The sequence below is a fragment of the Glycine max genome, chromosome 10 (assembly GCF_000004515.6).
Source record: "Glycine max cultivar Williams 82 chromosome 10, Glycine_max_v4.0, whole genome shotgun sequence".
NCBI lineage: Eukaryota > Viridiplantae > Streptophyta > Magnoliopsida > Fabales > Fabaceae > Glycine > Glycine max.
This window is the reverse complement of record NC_038246.2, coordinates 28196238-28221115: the sequence shown is the minus strand read 5'-3', so window position 1 is coordinate 28221115 and position 24878 is coordinate 28196238. Positions and strand designations below refer to the sequence as shown.

The following is a 24878-nucleotide window of genomic DNA, read 5'->3' as shown; positions in this document are numbered from 1 at the left end:
GTTTTCTTTTCTTCCGTTTTTAACGTGCTTTAACCACTTATTTATGTCGTTTTCTCGCCTAATAAATGATAAAATGAATTTCAACCAATCATTTGTGTTGTAATCTCGTTTAATCACTGTTAAAACAAAATCTAACCGATCGTTCACATTGTAACCACGGTTAAACCAAAAAAAGGCAAAATAATAATAAAATAATCAAAATATCTTGAAAAAATAATAATAAAATAATCAAAATATCTTTAAATAAAATAATAAAAAAAATCAATCGGACGTTTTTCTTTGAAAGTTTCCTTGGTTCAATTGACTAATAACCAAAGTGAAACTAAGGCTAAAATCAACTCGCAAATCAAGCTTTGTTCACAAAAATCACTAAAAACCATTTTAAGGTCCAACGTCTTAAACGGTCCTCTTTGCTTTTATCGGTTAACATGGACCGTTCAAAAGCATAAAATCAGCATGTAACTTTACCGCTTTTGCAAGAACTACGTAGGTCTAATTTCCTCATCGCAATTGAGGATACGTAGGAGCAAAAGCCCCGCTTTTGTCGACCACTACAAGAGATCGTTAATGGTCCAACGCCTTAACGTTTCTCTCCTTTCAAAAACCAAGAGATCGTTAATGGTCGAACGCCTTAACATTTCTCTCCTTTCAAAATCAAGAGACCGTTAATGGTTTGATGCCTTAACATTTCTCTCCTTTCAAAATCAAAAGACCGTTTAATGGTCCAACACCTTAAATGACCTTTTGTTCAGTCAAAATATATCTTGCAAAAAAAGATAAAAGCAACTTAACCAACGTTTAGTTCTCAAAGAACTACGTAGGTCTGATTTCCTTATCACAATGAGGAATACATAGGAGCGAGGGAAACACCCTTGTCGACCACAAAAAGATAAAAAATACAAAAGGCATAAAAAGACATAAAACGTATAAAAGAAAAATAAAACATATTGAAGTCATATTTGCACACTTGATTAAAGGCTGTCGTCCCTTGTGACGGAAGCGTGGGGTGCTAATACCTTCCCCATGCGTAAATACAACTCCCGAACCATTCACACTTGAAGTTCGTAGACCACACCTTTCCGGTTTTTGCGACGTTTTCCTCGAATAAACGTTGGTGGCGACTCCGTGCATTTTCCTTTCTTGGAAGACGCACCCGTGAGCCCCGTGTTGCCCTCCCGCCGAAGGGTAGGTTGCGACAGTCCTAATATGTCCATCCCTCACATGGCAAAAGACCAAGGGGAGCTCAAGCTTTGGAGGTTCTCAAAGAGGAGGGGTGCGTGGAACATTTGCAAATTCTTGGCATCGTCTGCGCCTTCTTGTGAAGTCGAGGGTGTCAACCTTAACTGTTTTCCAATAATAACTAGCACGTGCCACTTTGGTTGCCAAGGAGCCTCCCCCGATATGGAGGCTGTAAATTCCTTCGTGTAGCTCTCGCATGATGTAGTCTACTTGTTGGCTATCTGGCATTTGAGCAAGGGTGTTGTTAATCCTCTTTTCAACAGTTCATAGTCAATGATGACATAGAAGCTAGCCTTCCTTTTAAGGCGTCAGGCTTCATTCTTGTTTGGTGGAAACGCCCCTCAAATTAAGAAATTCTTATAGGGGGTCATCTAGTCTGGTTCCTCCACTTCTCCCACCATGACCTTCCTGGCGTCTATGGTTGGAGCTTGGAGTATCTCCAAGATGATGGTCTTAAGATACTCAGTCTTGTTAGTGCTTGCAAGCTTGGAGAGCAAGTCTACCCTAGTGTTTCTTTCCCTTGGTACGCAATACATCTCGAAATAATCAAAATCATCAACAAGGGTCTTTACGACATGGTAGTACTTGAGTAGTACTGCCTCGTTGTCTTGATATATGTTTGCCACCTGTCGTTGGACAAGTTGCGAGTCACTGTAGCAACTGAGTTTCCTTGCTCCAACTTTTTTTGCTAGCTTTAGGCCTACTATAAGCACCTCATATTCAGCCTGGTTGTTTAATGCCATGAAACTAAATTTTAGGGCTTGCTCTAAAAGTAACATTGTAGGGCCCTTCAAGGATGATATCTGCCCTGCTTCCCTTCACGTTGGAAGCTCCATCCACGTAGAGGTTCCAGCAGTTTGGGGTGGTTTAGTCATTGCTAACAAACTCTGCTAGGAAGTCTTCCATAAACTGGGTCTTCATGGGGCCACGAGGCTCAAATTAGAGGTCAAACACTAATATTTCTACAGATCCTGCAACCATTATTCCAGCTAGCTCAAGCTTTCTCAATACTTGTCTAATAAGATTATCCGTTTCAACAATGACCTGGTGGCTCTAAACATATTGCTTGTGGCATCGGGCTGAGGTTAAAAGAGCTAATGCTACCTTTTCTATCATTTGGTATCCCTTCTCGACATCGTGAAGGACACGGTTGGTAAAATAGATGGGAATCTAGTGTTTCCCATCATCTTGTACGAGGGTTTAGCTGACGGCTTCGTCAGCTACTGAGAGGTATAGAAATAGAGGCATTCCTAGCTTAGGTCGACTTAGGACTGGCAGCGTGACGATAGTCTTGTTGAAGACCAAGAAAGCTTGCTCACAAGCTTCATCTCATAGGAATGGCTCAATTTTCCTAAGTAGTTTGTAGAATGGTTTCGCCTTTTCTGCGAGCTTTGGTAGGAACTTGGACAAAGACGCTAGTCTATTATTGAGCTTATGAACTCCCTTAATGTTGGTGATTGTGCATTTCTAATATCGCTTTTCACTTGTCAGCGTTAGCTTCTATTCCACAGTAGGTAATCATGAATCCTAAAACTTTCCATCGCCAACCCCAAAGGTGAATTTTTCAAGGTTCAGACACATGTTGTACTTGCGAATCTCTCTGAACACCTCTTCTAAGTCTTCCACGTGTTGGGCCATGCTGTGAGACTTGATGATCATGTCGTCCACGTAGACCTCGACATTTTTTCTTATCTGTTGTTTGAAGACCCGACCCATGAGCCTTTGGTTTATGGCCTATGTGTTCTTCAGCCCAAAGAGCATGACCCTGTAGCAGAAATTGGCATCTTCAGTGATGAAAGCGGTTTTTTACTCATCGAGAGGGTGCATCCTGATCTGGTTATACCCTGAATAGGGATCCAGGAAGCTTAGTAATTGGAATCCAGACGTGTTGCCGACCAGTCTATCAATGCTGGGCAAGGGATACACGTCTTTTGGGCATGCTTTATTGAGGTTGGTGTTGTCAGTGCACCTGCACCATTTGTCGTTGGGTTCTTTGACCATGAAAACATTGGCTAGACAAGTAGAGTATCTAACTTCTCAGATAAACTTTGTGTTGAGTAACTTTCCAACCTCCTCTCTAACCATTTTTCGTCGCTCTTCTCCCATCTTTCTCTTCTTCTGCGAGACTGGTTTAGCCTGAGGGCATATGGCTAATTTATGGAATATGATGCTAGGGTGGATACCAAGCATGTCAAATGGTTGCCATGCAAATAGGTGCACATTCTTTTGTAGAACTTCAGTTATGTGTCTATATTCATGGTTGGTGAGGTCTCTACTTAGCTAAGTGCACTGCCCAGGTTTAGGTTCGAGTTGTAACTTGACGAGTTCTTTGATTGGTTTCGGGCCTTTTTCAATAGTGTCATTGTGTGGGTCTACATCAAAGATGTCATCTTGATCTCCCATGATTGCTTTGTAGATGGCTAAGGTCTTTATTGGGGATTCCTCGTCCACACTCATGACTAGACTGCCACTACCACCTGAGGTAGGATGAGCCTTACCTGATGGAGACAATGGCTCCAAGCTCATTTAACATTTTCCTGCCAATCAAAGAAAAATAGGAGGCACCCGCATCAACAATTAAATACCAAACGGTGAAGCTCCTTGAGAGCTTGCCTTGACCGAAAGTGGTCATTAGTTCAACATAACCTCTGGTTTCTACTTTTTCTCCTGCAAAGCCGAGGAGTGGTCCACAGTGTGGTTGAATTGTATCAGGTGAGACTTCGAGCCTCTAGAATGTCTTCCAATAAAGTATTTATGTGGAGCTACCTTGGTCGATAAGGACCTTGGATACCATGAAATTGGAGACCATGGGTTCATCCTGGTTGATGGGATTGATGCCTTTGAAGTCTTTATTAGTGAAGATTATGGGAGGCAAACTTCCTAGTGATTGTATGTCAACACAGTTGACATCAATGTCTTAGATAGCATGGAGATGACGCTTTCGAGACTAACTAGAGTCTAGACAACCCTTCATCGGAAAATTCGCCTGTAATTCTATTGATTACACCTTTGATTTGTTGGGTGGGCTCGTTTTCTTGCTCTTGCTGAGGTTGACATTTGCGTTTTTGTTGGTGATGCCTTTATCGGCCTCTTTCCTAAATTTTGTCCCTTTTTCGGTCCTCATCTTGGCTTCTGTGATGATTATCTTGGTGACTCCTGGGTCTTGCTCTTGTTGGGTTATTGTTAGGTTTCTTCACGAAATAGGCCAGGTATCCAACCTGTATGAGTTTCTTAATTTTTTCTTTGAGGAACCAACAATTTTTGGTATTGTGACCATAATTGTGATGGTATCTATAGTGTTTGGTTTTGTCTAACCTAGGTTTGGGAGGAGGTATCGGGGGTAGTTTTATGGGCATCTCTGCGTTGAAGGCATCTTCAAGGATAGTGGCTTGATTTGCTATTAATGGAAGAGACTAACATTTGTTTGGCTTGTGCCTTGTGTCTGACTTGTGTGAGTTGGTCCTAGTGCCTCCCTTTCTTTTATCTCGATTTTGTTCCGCCTATCTAACTTCATTTCTAAACCTCAACATTTTTTCCATTTGAATATAACATTTGGCTCGTTCGTGCAACTCGTCCATGCTAATGGCACTACTACAAAAAATACTTTTAACGACGGTTCATAAATCCCTTCAGCGACGGTTACCAACCGTCTTTATATTCAATGTCATTGAAAGTTGAAATAATTAATGATAGTTCCAACGACAACCGTCGTAGAAACGTTGGTGCTTTCTAAGACGGTTCCCTCTTAGGAACTGTCTTAGAAAGTGTCGATTCTAAGAAGTTTACTCTTTTATTGTACAACAACTTGCCCTTTCGTATCGACACTATCCATGTACACACCAAAAGATATACAATTAATAAAAGATCAACCACTTGGAATTTGTGACATACAAGGAATCAATTTTATTTAGTACTTTATTTTATTAAGATAATAAACATAATGGGCCATATTTACAGCTCTAGCAACTGTTCAATGTGTTCGTTCATGCATCATCACACTGACTTGGGTGAATGTTTATGGTGAATAAAACAACTGATCCTTTTCCTTAATTCATCAGGGTTTGCACCCACAATTTTATCCATTGGAGCTCCTCCATTCATCAAACAAAAGGTAGGAATTGCTTTAATTTTCAACTTGGAAGCAACTTCCTAGATAGTGCCACACAACACACACATTAAGAGAATTATGAATACAAGTGATGATGCTCAACAATTATGCATCAAAATTTGTCTCTTGAAACCACTAAAAGAGGATTAGAAAATATATTATTAATTTATTATAAGTCACGAATGGATATCATCAGCAAAGTCACACTTAATTATTCTTATGACCAATAATGCCATTATTATAAGTTAAAAGGCTTGAAACCTACATGATTTTTTGTATTATTGAGATTTGATTAGGAATAATTTTAATAATATTGTATTTGGTGCATAAAAACATCCCACATGACCTCAAAGTTGAGTTTGGAATCTAAAAGTAAACAGTCTTATCCACCAGAGCTCCTCCACTCATCAAAACAAAGGCTTTGATTTCCAACTTGGAGGCAACTTCTTAGATAGAACAAAATATAAGCACATAGCAGTAGAACAAAAAGTGGTTAAGAGAATAATAAATACGATTGATATATACTGAGGTATCATGCATAGAATTTGTCCTTTCAAACCATCCACAAAGGAAAACAAAAGATATTATTTATTATATTTATTTATAGGTAACTTTTTTATATCATCCACAAAGTCACACTTTATTTAAGAATCAATTAGTTACAGGCTTGAAACATGAGTGTGTTTTTCTTTTTCTTTCTTTCTTGAGAATAAAATAGAAGCTCTAGTGATATTATACATGCATTAAAAATTAAACAACTAGGAAATGTTATTTTCTGGACAACCCTTTACATGATTTTATGGATATTAGATAGCATTGCATGTTCTGCTAATTAGAAGCACTATAGAAATAGATGAATTGAAAATCACATAGATGTGGTGGTATATGGACTAAATAGTTTTATATAAACACTAACCCAAGAAGGATGTGCTTCCCCACCATAGGTTATACAAATAAATTACCTTGACCTCATCAACATCAACATTCAGAAAGAGAACATTATGATAGGTGGAGGCCAGTTGTTGAAAGAAATGATTCATAACTATTGAAGGCATGCACCAATAAGCAGAGAAATGAATCATAACCTGCAATAGGAAGACTAAAGAGTTATGAATAACCTTAACCAACCAACTGTAATGATTAGAAATGCAAATAGAGATTTATAACTAAATTAATCCCCAGTAAACACATGATACTCACAGGGTAGCCTTTATTGGTTGCATTAGTTATGTGGTGTTCCCATGGTTTTCTTGAGTCAATTTTCACCACCTTAGAGTTTTTTAGTTGTTGTTGACCTTTCATTGCTTTTTGCTGCAGTTGATTCTTCAAAATGTTCATTTATATATATATAATACTCTTGGAGGAAATATCAATACTGTAGAAGAAATTCTGATTTTTTCTCGAATAATACATTTGTCTAATTGAATTATATAATACAGGATATAACCAATATAATCTAGTTGGGGTCATTGTTTTAGCTAATTCTTTGGACATGTTCATTTGGCCTAATAATAAAAATTATAGTTAGACAAGAAACACATTTATTATATATTGATAACAAAAATAAATATAACTATATGAAAATTTTGCCAAATTAAAGAACTGATCCTATTATTTGTCATCATTGCCCTAGACTCATGTAATGATGACATGCATAAAACACAACAAACATTGGCAACTTCTAGCCTCTTGACTCTTGTTAGTGCTGTGAAGAATGGACCATGCCCATACAATTACCATTGCTAACCAAACAAAAAAATACAGATGATATTATTATCAATATTAATAGGGGTTAAATATTTTTAAGATCCATATATACAAGCATAGTAGTTTTAATAGAGTTTTTATATCATTGTAATATTCGTCCTCATTAGTCCCCTCAACGAACATGTGAATATAGTAACCTGTCTTCCATTTATTTTTTTGTGTCACTTACTTTTTAAGTCCAGTGCTAAGGTACTCATAAGAGCTCATGACTGCATAGTTAACTGAACTCCATAAAATTCACCAAGTCTATCCAACCAATAAAAATGTGCTTCAACATTTAGAATATTTCTTATATTATAATCACCTTTGCTTCGATTTTCGTGGATCCTACAGGAATCATGCTAGTTAAAAGAAAGATAAGGCATAATGCTACTCCCCCCCCCCCCCTTTCACATTTTATGTAGTGAAAAACCATAGAATCAACAACAGGAGGTGCATTAACCCACAAAGGTTAGGTTATTTTGGGGGGGGGGGGGGGGGGGTAAGGTACCTGTTAAGAGTAAAGGCATGCCTTTATCACAGATTGTTGGGGTTTATATTGAGGGAGCCTGACACTAAATAAACTCGAAATTTATGGATGTAGATAAACCCAAAACATGACCAAAACACCTAAAGTATAAAAAGTAAAATCTCAACAATAAAGACCAAAGTCCAAAACTAGTTCATTTTTAAAAAAACAAACTTTTTGACATCACCACAAGAGAGCTCCCATTATTAGACCCTGCAATAGAAGTAATGTAATAGTTTTGTTCCCACTGTTCCATGATCCATTCCTGAAAAGAAACAGAATCACATAGGCAAGATTCATCATATGAAAACAAATAGCTAATTATATGACAAGTACTGATTTATATAAATCATATAATTTCACCTTGTATAACAAAAATGGTGACAACTTATAAAATTGACTTGAAAAGCCAGTTCCAGCATCCATAATAAGGGCCCAGAGCATGGTAGTGTTGTCCTACTCAGAGAGTGGCAGAGGCAGAGCAAGTCTTTTTTGAGGCTGTCAGAAATTACAATAGGGAAGGTACTTATAGCAATGGTGCAATTGAATGTTCAGAAATTCATATCCTCAACACTAGTTGTAGAATCCTTAACATCCACACGATGAAGATTAGCTTGCCTGCCACGTGGCAACTACATAGTGCATTCTAGGTCTCACTAACCTACATCCATAGATCTTGAGGTTGGAATGGAAGCCTTTTTCTAATCCATAAGTTTCAAGGAGAATTTGTTACCACATGTAGCTTGTAGCATTCATCTCATTTGGATAAAACATTGGCTAGTGTTGCTTTCACTAAAAGAGAAAATTGTTCAACAAAAACAGTATAATATTTCTAGAATTTAATTGTTACACACTTTTACATTATGTGAATCATAATTTGGTGTTAATATAATTTTAGAAATGAAACTCATTGTCCAACACACCAACGGAAAGTGTTTGTTCTATCTTTCAGATTACACTATTATCTTGTTGCTAACCATATTGATACCTATTTTCCTGTTTACCATTTTTTTTTCCAGGCACATACTAAACCAAAAGGAGGCAAAGTAGAAATTTACCTTGTAGCCATCAAGTGCACTTTGTACCAGCTGTGATATCTCTATGAAAACGTCCTGCTGAGAAGCCTCATGATTAAACACCTTGTCAAATTTGAAATTGTACTTCTGCCCTGCTAATCATTAAAGGATGGGATTATGATACTTGACAAAGCATGCAAACTACACCAAACTCACAAGATACAATAGCAACAAAGAGGTTCAAAGAACTTTGTCAATATACCAACTAAAGTTGTCTTCATCGCTAGTTTCGAAAGGGTCAGACATGCATCGCTCCACCAACCCAATGAGAATGTGATTTGTAGACAACAACGATATGTTTACAAATAATTGTTAGTATCAATTAATTGAAAATATAAATACAAAACAATATGTTCAAAAAATAAAACCTTCAAATCAACTTACATAGGTCTGATAAGTTAACAAGCTTCACATGTCCAAGCAAATTCAAATGTCCTACAAACAATATTGGTCCCACAAAAAGCAGTTTTCCTGTCCTTCAAACTTTGTATTACAAGAATACAATGCATTTTTCAACACATTTGGTGCAGACAAAAGGAAATACACAATTTTAAAAATTTATTGTGAAATAAATGTCAATATTTGTACATTATTTTTGTAATGTTCAGAATAACCATCAAATTCAGCATAATGCAATGTCCTATATCATCTACGGCTTTCTACATCGAATGTTTTGAACTTTTACAAAATATGCTGTCCATTTCTTGCAAATCGTTGTTATTGTTTCCATGTCTAATGATGTGCCATCAGCAAACCACTACAAAATATAAAATATACAAGTAATATGTCACGTACATGTAAAAAGATTAAAAATTATAGTGAAGTACTAATTTAAAGTTGTTCAACCAAGCATACCATGCTCCAATCATTCTTTAAATCCCCCTTTACAATGTTCCACATCCAATGCATCATATAATAGCCACACTCATAGCCTTTGCTTTGAACATGGCTCTACATTCAATATTAGATAATAAATGAATGAAACAAGTGTACTGAATTTACCATCTAAACATCACTAGTGATTAATAAGCATTAATTAAATGACTAACCTTCACTTCAATCCACTTAGGAGTTTCTTCACCATTTTTACCATCCACAGCGGTCTTTAGTGTCTTCATTGCACTGCTTAGAAAAATAAATCATTAACGTGTATATGACGATAAAAAATTGGGTGATCTGAAGTTTAGAATACATTAAATGAGTTTGAATATAAAACTTAACTTATTAATTGCAGTTTTGATATAAATATTAGGCTTCTTACATAATGAATAGAACCAGGCAACAACATTGTTCCTAGGACACAGTACAAGCAGCTGCCAATGGGCCCTACATTAAACAAAAATTAGGTACATATAATTGAAACTTTTTTAAAGCATTTGCATTAATACAACTTACTGATTCAAGTAAGCTCCTAGATACACCTCTCGTTGAGATTCCTTGACCTATGTTTGTATGTACTGTTCACATTCAGCATGTCGGTCCTTTGCATGGTGTATTGACTGAGGCTCAAGAAATCCATACACTGAAGCATGACACAAACTTGAGCTCCACTCATCCATAAACCTATTTTGAACATTGACATGAAAATTGATAGTGATGCATATCATAAGGAATATTAGTTATTAATGAATCATACACAAATTTACTTACATCATCCATAATTGTAGTATAGCTATATTAAAAAATTTGTCCCCTGTTATTATTTCATTTACATCAGAATATGTTAAGAAGAAGGATGCATCTACATTTGGAATCCCAAATTTAGTGGCATCCCACATTAACTCAACGGGCTTCTCGTAAATGTCATATAGGCTCTTTATCAACTGGCGTAAGGGATCATGTTTAGAGACATTATTCGCCCTTTGAACTGGTTCATGCAGTTTCTTTGGACTAATATGGGACTCCTATATGGTTAATGAAAACAAGAATTAAACTAATGTGAGTAAGTAAGTTATATCGATGTACGGAAATCTTAATGCATATATTACAAAATAAAATTTACCTCTTCTGACACAAGTTTCACAAGATTTGTTGGCCATGCAATGAATGCTTGAAGGGCTTGCCTGACATACTATATTTCTGATGTCGGGAATGGAACTTGGGTGTCATCATCTAAAACTTTTTCAACACTGACCCTTACCACATCATCGGCATAAGCCACGTTGTGAATGCAATACCCCCCTTATATATTTTCCCTAAGGCCACCAACACAATGCAATTTTCTCGTTGAACATATAACCCCATAGTCGGTATGACACGACCATCATGTTCCTCGCCTGATGGGTTCACAGTAGTTTTAGAATTGCTCCCTTTGGTGCTAACACGTGCACCTAATGCCTATATATCTACCTCAAGAAAGGGTGAGTATTGCGATCCCATTTTGGAAAACTCAACTTTTATGTCATCCTTCAACTCCTGCTTCAATTTCTCCAGACTCTGCTTGTTTTCTTCTTCAGTCTCATGCCTTACTTCTTCCTTGAGGTTTCCGATAATCTCATTCCTCCACTTTTCCTTAAGGCTACCAATTATGTCAGCCAACTGTTGCCGGGTTATTGATATAGAGGAACTGCTAGAGCCACGTGATGCCCTACCATAATATTGATTGATCATCACACCAGACCCCGCTACACGAACACAACCTGGATGCTCTGGTCGCCCAATAGCAGTATTAAGTATGTCGTCCCGACCATGGGGTACAAAACTACCCTGTGTCATCTGCTCTTGCAACGAGTCCTATAACAAGCACGACATATAAATACATCAACTGAGGTGGTTATTAAAAAAAATAAAAATTAGAATTGAATTGTATGTAAACCATGAACTTATAATTCTCAGATATTTCTTGTGCCACCTTAGATGTAATCTGCCCATATCGCTTTGTGCGAGCCATTTTCCACTTCACATGTCTTTCAATGGGAGATGGAGGGTCCTCAAGCAATGGTGTATTCTCAGTCAGCATTGCCTCCTCTTATCTTTTCTTTCTTTTCTCCTCTATTAGTTTTTTCTCAAGCAAATCATAACCCCCACAAGACAGTACATGGGGGCAGTCATTGTTTTTTTGAATTTGCTGTGCCTTTTTCCTGATTTCTTATGATACATCATATAGCATTTCCATGTAATTAAGTGAAACAAAATGCTATATTTCTATAGCTTATTTAAATTAAAAGTAAGAAACATCTAACCTGCCAGGTAGGGGTCTTGCGACTTGCAGCAAATACATCCCAAGTTTCTTGGTCCATACCATATTTTACAGAAGGATCTCATTTGTCTCGACCGTCAGTGTCAACATAGACAAATTTAGTGGTTAGCGAAGACTTAAATTGCCTCCATCTAGTGGCCACCATGGACATCACCTTCTTCTTGACCTTAGAGGCTTTTGGGATATCAAATTTGGCCTGCATAAAATGACGCCATTTAGTGGATGTCAACATTTCAACTATAAATACCTAAAAAAAAATTACATGGAACTGTTAACTTGACTTACCAAAATTACATGGTCTTGGCTGATCTAAGCTTCTCAAAGTCAACCCTCTAAGCCGTGTGGACTGTCTAGTCTTCTTAGGCGTAGCCTCCGAATTACCATCTGAATGAGTAGGGGACCTTGGCAGTGTTCCCATGATCCTGTAAAAATAAAAAAAATTCATTAATGTTCTGGTATATAAAAATAGCATCTACGTAAGTTATTTTAAATATGCACATTACATAAATTAACAACAAATAACACAATATCATAAACATTACATTAATACAACGTTGTTATGCAGGAATGTTCTCCCATAAACCTTCATCATGATCATTACGAATTGCATGTACGTCATCGACCTTGGGTTGTTCAGATATGTAAGGCATTTTATTGGAAAAAGTAGAAGTCTCACAAATGTCAAGTGTTGAATCATAATTCTATTCCCTAATACCAATTGGTCTTCCTTGTAGAACCACTAATAATCTAGAATCACACGGATCTTGGATGTAAAACACCTGCTTGGTTTGTTTTGCCATAATGAAAGGTTCCTTCTTGTAGCCAACCTTATTAAGGTCTACTGAAGTAAATCCCATTTGATCTCTATGAACACCGGTATTTCCATTCACCCATTGACATTTAAATACAGGCACTCTGAATTGATTATAATCAAGCTCCCAAATTTCTTCAATGACTCCAAAGTAAGGCATTGAACTTTGAATTGGGTTGTTATCTGATGCACTATAAAAGTGTTCAGAATCATCCTTAACAATCACCCCACTATTTTGCACACTACTTTTATCATCTTATGACTTTGTGTAGAAAGAATATTTATTTATATCATACCCCTTCCACATAGGGACATTTAGATTTGGACCAATATCATACCCCTTCCACACTACTTTTGGAAGCATTGTCATCACTGAAGATTATTTCTTTAAACCAGTTTATGAAAGTTCTATTATGCTCTTGTAGCAACTTCATCATGTTCATTTTTGGGTGCATAGATGTTAGATATTCTTTGTGAGTACGTATGTAGGGAACGACCTCATGTGTGTTATTCAAGATATACAAATGCGCTTGTGAGACATCTTGTTGAGTCATGGTTACAACATTGTATCCTCGTGTACCCTTACCTCCTCGTGTCCGATCATGACGAGTTTCAGGAACCCCCACAGATTGAATTGTTTCAATGTATTGTAAAAAAACTCAATAGCTTCTTCAACAACATACTTTTCAACAATGGAAGCTTCTAGTCAGTATTGATTTTTGGTATAACCCTTTAACACCTTCATGTACCGCTCAACTGGATACATCCACTGTAAAATAACTGGACCACATAATTGAATCTCCCTGACAAGATGAACAATTAAGTGAACCATGTTGTCAAAAAATGATGGAGGAAAATACATCTCCAACTGACAAAGAACAATGGCAACCTCATTCTCCAAATCATCTAATTGTTGAGGGTCAATGACTTTGCTATATATAACATTAAAAAGAAAACATAAACGGGTTATGGCAACCCTAACTTTGTTAAGAAAGATCCCGCGAATTGCAACAGGCAATAGTTGTTGCGTTAAGACGTGGCAATCATGAAACTTCAAACCAACCAACTTGAGATCATTGAGGGCTACAAGGCTATTAATATTTGAATAGTATCCTTGTGGGACTTTTACATTCCACAGACATTGACAAAAACTTCTCTTTTCTATTGTTGACATTGTGCGGCATGCTGGGGGCAGATATGTTCGCCGACCTTGTGATATTGGATGCAACTGCCATCGGATTCCCATGTCAACTAGGTCTTGATGACATTTCAAACCATCCTTTGTTTTGCCTTTAATGTTAAGAAGGGTACCAATTAAACTATCACATACATTTTTCTCAACATGCATAACATCTAGATAGTGACGCACATGTAGATCAGACCAGTATGGAAGATAAAAGAATATTGACCTTTTCTTCCACATGTTCATGTCAGATGATATCTTCTTTTGGGTCTTCCCAAATATAGTTACGATGCCCTTTACCCGATCATAAACTTCATTCCCAGCTAATGATTGTGGCAGACTTTTATTCTCCTAACTTCCATTAAAAGCTTTTTTCAATCGCAAATATGAGTGAAAAGGTTTCAGGAATCTTCGATGTCTGGTATAGACTGTCTTCTTTCCATGTTTCAGTTGGATGAAGCTTGTGTTTCTCTCACAGATAGGACATGCATGATGTCCTTTGATAGTGTATCCACTTAAATTTCTATATGCTGGAAAGTCATTAACAATACAAAACACCATTGACTGTAACCTGAAGGTCTGCTACAGATTCCCATCCCACACATCAACCCCTTCTTCCCACAATTTTTTCAAGTCTTCAATTAACGGAGTGAGATACACATCAATATCATTCCCTGACTGCCTTGGACCCGCTATCATCATACATAGGATAATGTATTTTCGCAATAGCAATAAGGATTCATTCCATTCGAAGCAATAGCAAGCCTTAGTTTCCTTGGCTCGTCTCCAAAATGTGGATACAAACAATCAATTGTCTTCCATTGTGGAGAATCGACCGGATGTCAAAGTAATCCATCATTTTGTCTGCCATCTGCATGCCATGTAAGGTTTTTTGCATCATGTCCATTAGCAAAAAATCACTTAAACCTTGGTATTTTTAGAAGATACCAGAAGACCTTTGTAGGACGACTATTTTTGGTTATTGCATCATCACTAAATTCATCATGCTGCACTTTGTATCGTGAAACCCCACACGTGGGGCAATGCCGTATTTCTGCAAACTGATTTCTGTACAAAATGCAATCATTAGGGCATGCATGGATCTTCTGGTACTCCATTCCCACAAGACATAAAATCTTTTTCATCTCGTACTAATTTTTAGGCAATGTGTTCTTCAATAACACCAGTAATTTAGTGAAGCTTTTATCACTCCAGCCAAATCTTGCCTTCAAGTTGACCAAAGCTAACACTGTTGACAACCGTGTGAAAGTTGTGCACCTCGAATACAATGGCATCTTTGAATCACGTTCTATGTTGTCATACAAAGGTGTATGTGCTTGTTCAAAAGTGTCTTGTCCAAGATCACGAATCATGTCTTCTATACGATCTCTGGTGTCTTCATGAACCGCCTCAGTGCAAAAAATAGTTAGGATGTTGGACAATTCCCTATGCCATATCCATTTTGTGTAATTTAGAATGATGTCGTGACATATAAGATGTGACTTGATTTCATTTACTGTCTAACGTCTCCCATTTACACATTTAACACATGGGCAGAAAAATTTCCCCCCCAAACTTTCAGCATTAAGTTGTGTAAATTGGAGGAATTGTTCAAACCCATTCTCATACTCATCACTCATGTGTGATGCTTTCATCCAACTTCGATCAATGTTTCGTCTTTGCTATTCATAATCAATAAGTTTTCTGTCATGCATGCTAAACTCACTTTTTTCATTTAAGGTGTGGCCCTATCCCATTCAAGAAGACATTTTTATAGTAAATTCAAAGGTATAACTAAATTCGCTTTTGTTAGATTTGACAAAATTTCAACAGCATTTCGCATTGGTTTTCAGGTACACAAGATGAAAGTGATGACATTATACCTCATCACCGCATTCAAGTATGCACCCGAAGAACAATGTGAAATGCATCTGCCCGAAATTTCTTCAAATCATGTAAAAGAGAATTTACATATATGTATGAATCAACTATAAAAAATGTCCCCCCGAACTGTCCAAATGAACAATTCAAGATTCAATACATCAATTAATCCAAACTATCTGTATTAATCAATGTATTGAATCTCAAACAGGAAATTAAGGTTCACTCAGAATGCACGTAAATAGTAACATAAAACAATACTCATATAGCAACAAACATGTAATAAGTACAACAATAGTAGAAATAGATACACACCTCGAAAGATGATGAGTAACAACCACAAGAAGTGTGGGGATGTAGTGGTATGGTAAAGAAAAATATGTGCTTGATTATAGTGGTTGTAAATTAAGGCTTAACTGGTTTTGAAGAGTAGATGGAATGTATAAGGTGATTGAGGGAAATAATCAATACATGAAGTAAAACAAAACACATGCTGACACAATTTAAGCTATTAAGTCACTATGAAATTATTCAAAAGTAGACTAAAAAATATAATGGTTTATTCAGGTACAATACAAAAAAAAAAGATATATGCACTGGTTAGAAAATGAAGCATTTGTAATTTCAACAGAAACAATCATCCAACTTGTAATGCCTAATATTAAGAGGGGGAAATTATGAATGCAACAACAGCAAACCATCCCCTCAGGTCCATGAGGTGTTACTTCAAATGTTTGATTTCTTTTTTAAGGCTGTGTAATTGGGTTTAAGACTAAGTTCTTAGAAGTCCTTAAGGTCAAACCTTATTGTTTTATGAGAGAAGTCGGACAAGGTTTGCAGCAACTATAACTGTTGCAGGTTGTCCAAGTTGTATTCTACACAAATACAAACTCACAATTTTACACACTAGATCATAGCCTAAAACTTCATTCCACATAAGAGAATACCCTATTAGTATATAATAGGGGAAGTAAAGTCACTTATGTGTGTTGATGAGGAAGTAGCGCACATAACCAAAGACAATCTGATAATTAGCAGCCTGTAAAAATAATGCAAATTGTTATTTTCAATACATAAAACAATAACAATGTATGACAGATTCCATAGTCATCTTTTGCAACAATATATTACCAGCATGTTCAGTATCTCATATGACTAGAACAAACAACAAATTAATATATTAGATTATTAGTTTCAAGAGTTCAAACAGAACCTCAACCAAATCGTCATCCACGGATTCCACACACATTAATAACATTACTTTTAGTGAAGGGAAAAATTTGAAAATGAACAACATATTATGTAACAAATCAAGGGGAACATTGATACTAAATAACCAAAAGTCTCATTCTCTGCCAATACATTCAATTAACAACAACCGATTCAGGCTGGTCTAACTATAGTTGAGAGCGAGAGCCAGAATTTAAATGGGAAGTAACCTAGTCTGTAATTCCCATCAGTACTAAGGTGACCTTGTCATAGACAATGACACTTACTAGCTACCCTCCTATTCATGCCACTACCGTTTATGTGTAAGCAATTTCTATTTTTGCATAACATCACCCGTTACAAATTTACATGAAAAAAGCTACAACCAATTAAGTATTCCCCTTTACCATGCCCCCGATACCCTAACATGAGGGGTTCCCCAAACATAATTGTTGTAAATATGTATCCTTACTTGATACGCCATAAGTCTATAAGTCACATTCTTTCATTACTATTCTATTGCTTCTGATTGCACTCACTCTAGTTTTCCCACTTATTATTTTGCATTTATCAATTATTTCAAGAAATAATTTAACCACACTCAATAAGGTAACAAATTCATGTAGATCAGGTAAAAAAAATTTGACTACTAAATAACTTTTTAGCTTTTAACTGCTTTATATACTTTTTTTCCAAACATAGTCAGGTTTGTCACTTTTTTTTTCCAAAAGGAAGGCCAACACTTTGGCTTCCAGGGCTGATCATGTTGGAATTGCTACTCAAGTTTGTCAATTGTGAGGCCAATTTTTGCCACCAATTTCTCTCTCTCTCTCTCTCTCTCTCTCTCTATCTCTCTCTCTCTTTATGTGTGTGTGTCTGTAGGGTGCTCTACATTTTGACTACAATTATTAAGGAGAGTTTAATGTTGTTCTGCTTATTTTGAGCTAATATTGTAATGTGCCTTATAATGGATGTACATGACTATGATAGTTTAGTTTGTTTAGTTCTCTAATGTGTCAGCTTGGATTCCTTTTGCTTCTCTCATTCTTGTTATAGACTATTTTATTGAAAAAAAGAAATCAAGGAAATGTGTAATGTTAACACTTGTTTATTTTCACTTGGTTGGAGTCTAAGACAAGCTGTATTTATTGGAGGATAGCATTGCCTATATGACTTTCTGCTACAACTGTAATTTTTTGGATTTTTAAATGGCTAGCTATTTTTGTATTTTTCGCATCCCTCATTCTTTTTCCTTTTCCAAGGTCCGCCATAACGATTATGTCATTCAACATTTCAATTGTTTTGCAATCCCCTTACTATACAGTTTTATTTTATCATATATAATTTTACGATTCTTACTTTTTCTCCTTATTTCGTTCAGTTAAAGATCTTAGTTTTCCACTCAATTTTATTTTGTTTCTCCCAGTTGGTTGTTGAAAGAAGGCTAGCTTCTGAAGAGGTAAAAAGGACTGAATTGAGTAGAGATGAATTCACAAAATGGGTTTAGCAGTTGAAAGAGAAGTATGTCTTCATATCCTTGCTTATTTTTGTTCAATCTTCAATTTTTGTTTTTGCACAGCCAATGGATTTCCCCTATCAAAAGATGTAGAAGGGAAAAAAAATCTCATTATGTCCTATTACAAGAGATTAGAATCCATAGATGGATTGATTTCACAATAGTGCATTCCTACCCTGACCACTGGTTAGACTTCTTATATCAATAATAACTTATTCTTCACAATACCTGAATAATGGGATTAAATAAATCTAAAGGTGCATTTTATTTAAAAAGTAAAATATAGTAAATCAGACTAGAAATAACTTTTGAGGAAGATAAAACTCAACAAAAGTACTAAACATGATAATTTCTAATTGATTAACTTGTAAAAACCCTTTAGATTGTGAAATCACTATCACTACTACAAAAAGCATCTTTTACGATGGTTGAATTAGGCTTTTAATGATGGTTTTCAACCGTCGTTGTAGCCAATGCTGTTAAAAGTGAATTTCAATTGACGACGATTCCAAAAAAGACTATTTTTGAAAATGTGAACTTTCTAAGACGGTTGTGATATAATAACCGTCTTAGAATAATAAATATTTTAAAACGGTTATCTTTAGAACCATCTTAGAAAGTCTTTCAGACACTATTTTCTAAGACGATTGTGATGTAGTAACCGTCTTTGAAATCTGACATTCTAAGATGATTCTTTTTTCTAAAGATAACCGTTTTAGAAAACAAATATTTTTTAATATTTTAATTTTTTTCTCTTTTGGTCATTTTAACTTTAAGCTTATAGAAACCATAATTAAAAAAAACACAAACTTAGAAGAAGAATTACTACAATTAAAAAAACACAAACTTATAAGACAATAAATTAAGAAAGCTTATAGGAATAATGAGTAGGAGAAATGCTTTGAAATAAAACTTTAGTTTTGTTAAATTTTGATCAACCCATCCAGCCCATGTGGTCAATCCTTTGAAAAATGCATCCAAACGATCCATATCCTTTACTAGATTGGAGCCGTCCCTTATGTAATCCCATCTGAATATAGCAAACATGGACACAAGTAAGTTTTAGTGTATAACAAAATGGAGAGTGAATCAGTGAGATGTTACCAAGAAAATCAGAAATCCTAACAAACACAACATTTTTCTTTTAGGCGAACAGATAAACATTTTTCATAGACACTTGTAAGAGAAGAAAAAAAAAGTGAAACAAAATTTTCTATAAGTAAAAATTAACTTATGTAATAAAATATGGTATGATATAGTTGGTAGATAAAATTATTTTTTTAAGCATGTGGTCAAAAATTCGATCTACAATCAATATTTATCAAAAATATTTATTTAAAAAAGTCAACCTTAAAAAAAAAGTTTATAGATCAACATGTTCATACCTGTCCAAGCATCACTAGCTTTGATGGAGTTCAGAATGAGCACTCTTCCAACATCTTCTCTATCTATGTCCACCAAATATGGTGTGCGGTATAGTTGTATGGTTACTCCATAGTCCTGCACAAACCCACCAACTAGTATCATTTGCTACCATATTTCTATTTAGGTGGTTCTGATTAAATTTCAAATTCAAACAGATTTGAGGAAGGAAGAAAAAAATAAAAGGTAACACAAATTGAGCTTGCAGTCTCGAGGTTCAATTCAATCATTACAAAAAAAGGAGTGTGAAATGTGAATGCATACAATATTCACGTGGAAAATAGTACATGGTCTACATAAGTTAATTATATTAAAATAATAATACTTACAGAAATGTATGAAAAGTTTTTTTTAGAGGAAAAAGAATAAATATTAACTAGAGGAAAATGTATGAAAAGTTAATTATATTAAAATAATAATACTTACAGAGTTGGAGGTGCTGATTTAAGGCATTCCACTAGAGGAAAAGGTTTTCTTATGCTCAGTTCAAAAAACATAAACAAAAATGCAAACATGTTATAAATCCAAGGATTAAGTGCTAGCAATTGAAGGAATATAACCTTTTATCTTTTAAGCATAAATTATTTGAAGGTAATTCGAAATTACAAGACAGTGAGAAAAAAGTTAACTATTTTCTAAATAAAAGAAAATAAAATAACCACTTATAATTGTTGGGAGGAGAAAACAAAGCATGGGAACATGTGTTTCATAAGGGATTTTTAAAATGCAATAAAGAATATCACTAAAAAAACTAAAATTGAATTATTGAACAAATAAACAAAGGCCATTAATTTTATATCAGACAATGCAGTGCCTCTCTTTTCCTTGATTTTGTGCATAGGCATTTATTGTGCACATATATATTTATATCATATCACACAAATGGCTTATACTGTGAGAAGCAAATTTGACAAGAAACAAATCAACTTTAATGCACTTTAAGTCTTTAAGCAATTAATCAGGCATTATAGTTTTGTTTAATTTAGAATAGAGTATTTGTTACTGATCAATTGGCCTAATATTGTGGGTTTAATGCACTTCAATTTTAGCTTTAATGCACTTTAATTTCAGGTTTCAGTTTTAAAACAGGAAATTTAGAATTACATGCAAAATTGTAATTGCAACTTCAATGCACTTTAAGTCTTTAAGCAATTAGTCAGGCATTGTAGTTTCATTTAATTTCATCATTTTGACTTTGTGAACTATCCCAACCATATCAAGTTAGTGACCAATTGGCCAAATATTGTGTGTAGGCCACGAACTGATAAAAAAAGCAAATAGAAGTGTATCAAAAAGAGAACAAATTACAACATAAATAGCATAAGCCATGTCAGATATTTCTATGCATAATATTAATATAATTTTAAAGATAAATTTAATTAGAATAATAGCATAAGTTACAGAATAATACCATAAGTATTCCTGTTAAAAAATATAATTAGAGTAAAGGCATAAAACTAGTGCCTCTTACCTTCCACAATAAGAAGATATATCTTTTGAATATGCCCAAGCTTCTTGCTTATATGTTCAACATATTAGTACAATGCTGGGTAACATAAAGCCCACATATTCTAGAACAGACAGGTGTAGGAAGTCTTCAATTAGAAAATACATAAAATCCTAAAATACATAAAATGCTGGGTAACATAATCCTAAAGAGTGCTATTATAAAAATATTATATTTATATATTATAATCTTAATTATTACTCTGGTCCCTCCAATTTTTCTTTTTCAAGCTCCACCATTGTTTGTAAGCATATCACCAAAACTAGTCCTCAATAAAACCCAAAAAAACTAATTGTGGAGTGTGGACCATGGTATATAAATTATGATGCAACATGGGGCAAAGGGTATATTTGATTTGATTTGAAGGGAGCATGACATTAGATAGCACATTTTTTATTTCTCATGTGAAACAAATAATAGTATAAGGGAGAAAATACCATAACTTTCTTGAACAGGCCAAGCATTTACTTGCTTTTGAGGTTGCAGAATAGTGGTTGGCTTTGATTAGTATCTTCGATACATTGGAAATGAATACATGATGTCCCACTTTGTAACAGATAAAGGAAAATCCACGAGACAGTCAAACAATATCTAATACAAACATAATAGTTTCAGAAACATTGATTATCAATAAACAAGAAGTATTAAACTGAAGTCATATTGGTCCATAAAAAATATATTGCATTAACAATTATAATAGAAAGGGGTCCCATAATTAGAAAAGATGTGCACACTACAAAGTAAAAGGCTAAAGCTTAGTCACTGCACTGTGACACAAAAAAGGCTTTTCAGAATTCTGAAAAGGCACCACAGATGTAGTGTCATTTTATATAATCTGAAAAATGAGAAGCCTCTCTTCTTAAGACTTAGGAGGGAACTTTTTGTCATTTTCTTGGTTTCCCCCTCTTCTAAAAAATATTGAAAAAAGAAAACACCCAAAAATTGAAACAACCACTGCTTCAGAATCATGAAACATGCGATTCAACTATGATCCTAATACACACGAAATCATACACTTCATTTTAATCAGGTAGTTTGTCAATGTAGAACACTTTCAAAGATCAGAATCCTATTTTACTCGATAAATAAATAATGAGTTGATAACTACCTTTTTAAATTGCCTCATTTGCTCATAAGAAAGATCTAATTCTCTTTCATTTGCAATGGCAGCTGCAATAAATGGATCCATAGAATTGCCATCAACATCATCAATCTCCTCCACCTAAAGAAAAGGAATTTTCAAAAACAAAAAGGTAATTAACATGGTGAACATACATCACCTATGGTGAAGAACATGCTTTACGAAACAGCTTCTATAATGTATTAAATTATTTAAAAGCCTACAATTTAAGAATGCATTGAAAAGATCGAAATCCCAAATACCAAAAAAATTAACCAAAATTCTACATATAAAACAAAACCAAACAAACAGGACTAAAGATAAGTCATGAATCCTCCAACAACAATTCAACAATTATAGGATCCATGCACACAAGGGCAATGCCAAATATTGAGGCAAACTAACAAATGTAAACCAGTATTCAAGGTACAAAAGGACACGCTACATTCTACAATGTTAGGACGGTAACTGAGTAAAACCTAACAATTAATTATGGTGACGAATGAATTTCAGCATGTATTATGTCAATTAATCTCAAATACAAGGCACAAGGGTGAGATAAGAATTACTAGCATTTTTAAAACTCCGAACCTCCTGCCCATTGTCTGCTCAAATAAAAGGTTAGCATAGCAGGTTTAAGATCACAACTCATTTTTAAGTATCATATCTAAAAAGAAATAAAGAGAAAGACCCAAATCAATATCATAAGAAGCAGAATACAGATTATACCAATTTTTAAGTATTGATAGTGATAAAAATTGAAGAAAACACATAGAGAAAAGAAAATATTATTAACAAAAGTGTCTACTGAAAATGAAAGATAAAACCAAACCAGTAAGTGGGCACTTTTGGTTTCAAGGTCATCCAGAACAGCTTCCCATTCTTCTTTAAAAGTAGCCATCTCATCAGCAATGGCAGTTTCCAACTACAGACAAGATACACAAATCATACGTAAAAAAACAGGAAGATTAAAAAAAGGGACAAAGGGAGAAACCAACATCAACCCTTTAAAGATTTTGCTCATGGTGACAATGCCGAGGACCTCGACGTCACGCTTAGCCTTGACCTCGGCGGCAATGGCGGAGAGGCAGCGGAGCTCATCCTGAGTGGCGATGAGGTCCTGCTTGAGTGCCACGTGGATGCGGGCGAGGTGCTGGTTGCCGATGAGCAGGGCCTGGATCTCGCGATGCACTCCTTGAGGGCGCGGATCGCGGCGACGGAGGAGGAGGAATGCGCAAGATGCACCTCATCTTCTTGCAATTGTTTCCGCTCATTTTTGCACCTCTCCCTTTCTCCCCTAGTAATGGTGATAAGCACTAGGCTAGCTAGGGTTTCTGTCTTTTAAAACGCAAACAACACTACCGATTTATTATAAGCCAGGTCCCCTTAGAATGCACATAGAAAACAATGACGTTTTTATACAAAAACCCGTCGTCGGCAGCATTTCCCCTAGTACATTCTAAGGCGGTTCTATAAAACCATCTTAGAATTCGCGTCGTAAAAAAAATTCTTCTTTTTAATTACAAAATTGCCACCACATGACATTCTAAGACAGTTACGTATAACCATCTTAGAATTTGCATCCTAAAAAAAAATAGTAGTGTATACAAGGTTTCATTTTCATGATAAAGCTAAATTTGTTGTATTTGCTTGTTACGAGTAGGATATCAAGTTCAGATTATGAGGACCAAATCTCATTTTTAGGCCCGTGGCTGAATGAGCACATCCAAGATGCAGAGAACACCCTTCACAAGCCACTTCTATTTGGGCAGTTTGGTATTTCCACAAGGAGTTATGGTGGAAACTCAAGACCAAGGGATCAATTATTCAACATGGTATATTCAACAATATACTCATCAGCAAGCAGTGGTGGGGTTGCTGTTGGTGGCTTGTTTTGGCAACTTATGGCTCAAGTAATGGATGCTTATCGAGATGGTTACGAGGTGGTCTTAGATGAGAGCCCTTCAACGGCTAATTTGATTGCTCCAGAGTCTCAAAAACTAAACTGAATTTGCAAGATGTACGACAGACTCAGAAACATTGAGAAACAGAATGAAGCTAAGCAAATTAGAGGATGAAACTAAATATATATATATATATATATATATATATATATATATATATAGAGAGAGAGAGAGAGAGAGAGAGAGAGAGAGAGACAGAGAGAGACAGAGAGAGAAGGATGAGTTAGAAACATTGGTTTGAATATGGAAAAAATATATGTAGAAGGGAAAAAATCTCATTATGTCCTATTACAAAAGATTAGAATCTAGAATATTATAACGACTTAGGTGTATGAATTATATAAGAGGATAAATATTAAGTGATAAAA

At 35.3% G+C, this 24878-nt stretch overlaps 2 protein-coding genes and 1 long non-coding RNA gene across 3 annotated transcripts; 2 read left to right on the top strand and 1 right to left on the bottom strand.

Annotated features, from left to right (window-relative positions):
* Positions 1–4668: 4668 nt before the first annotated feature.
* Positions 4669–6649, bottom strand: LOC121172935 (thioredoxin-like protein CXXS1). The gene is made up of 3 exons (XM_041006118.1): positions 6548–6649; positions 6310–6432; positions 4669–5388 (listed from the first exon to the last, which is right to left on the bottom strand). Exons 1-3 carry the CDS (start codon positions 6647–6649, stop codon positions 5233–5235), a joined length of 381 nt encoding a protein of 126 aa, XP_040862052.1. The 3' UTR covers positions 4669–5232.
* On the top strand, positions 5266–9047 carry LOC102661974 (uncharacterized). Its single transcript, XR_005886870.1, has 2 exons — positions 5266–5350; positions 8642–9047. It is a non-coding gene; the product is annotated as an uncharacterized lncRNA (long non-coding RNA).
* Positions 9048–24168: 15121 nt separating this feature from the next.
* On the top strand, positions 24169–24555 carry LOC102661228 (mannan endo-1,4-beta-mannosidase 1-like). Its single transcript, XM_006589880.1, has one exon. It carries the CDS (start codon positions 24169–24171, stop codon positions 24553–24555), a length of 387 nt encoding a protein of 128 aa, XP_006589943.1.
* The last annotated feature ends 323 nt before the right edge of the window (positions 24556–24878 follow it).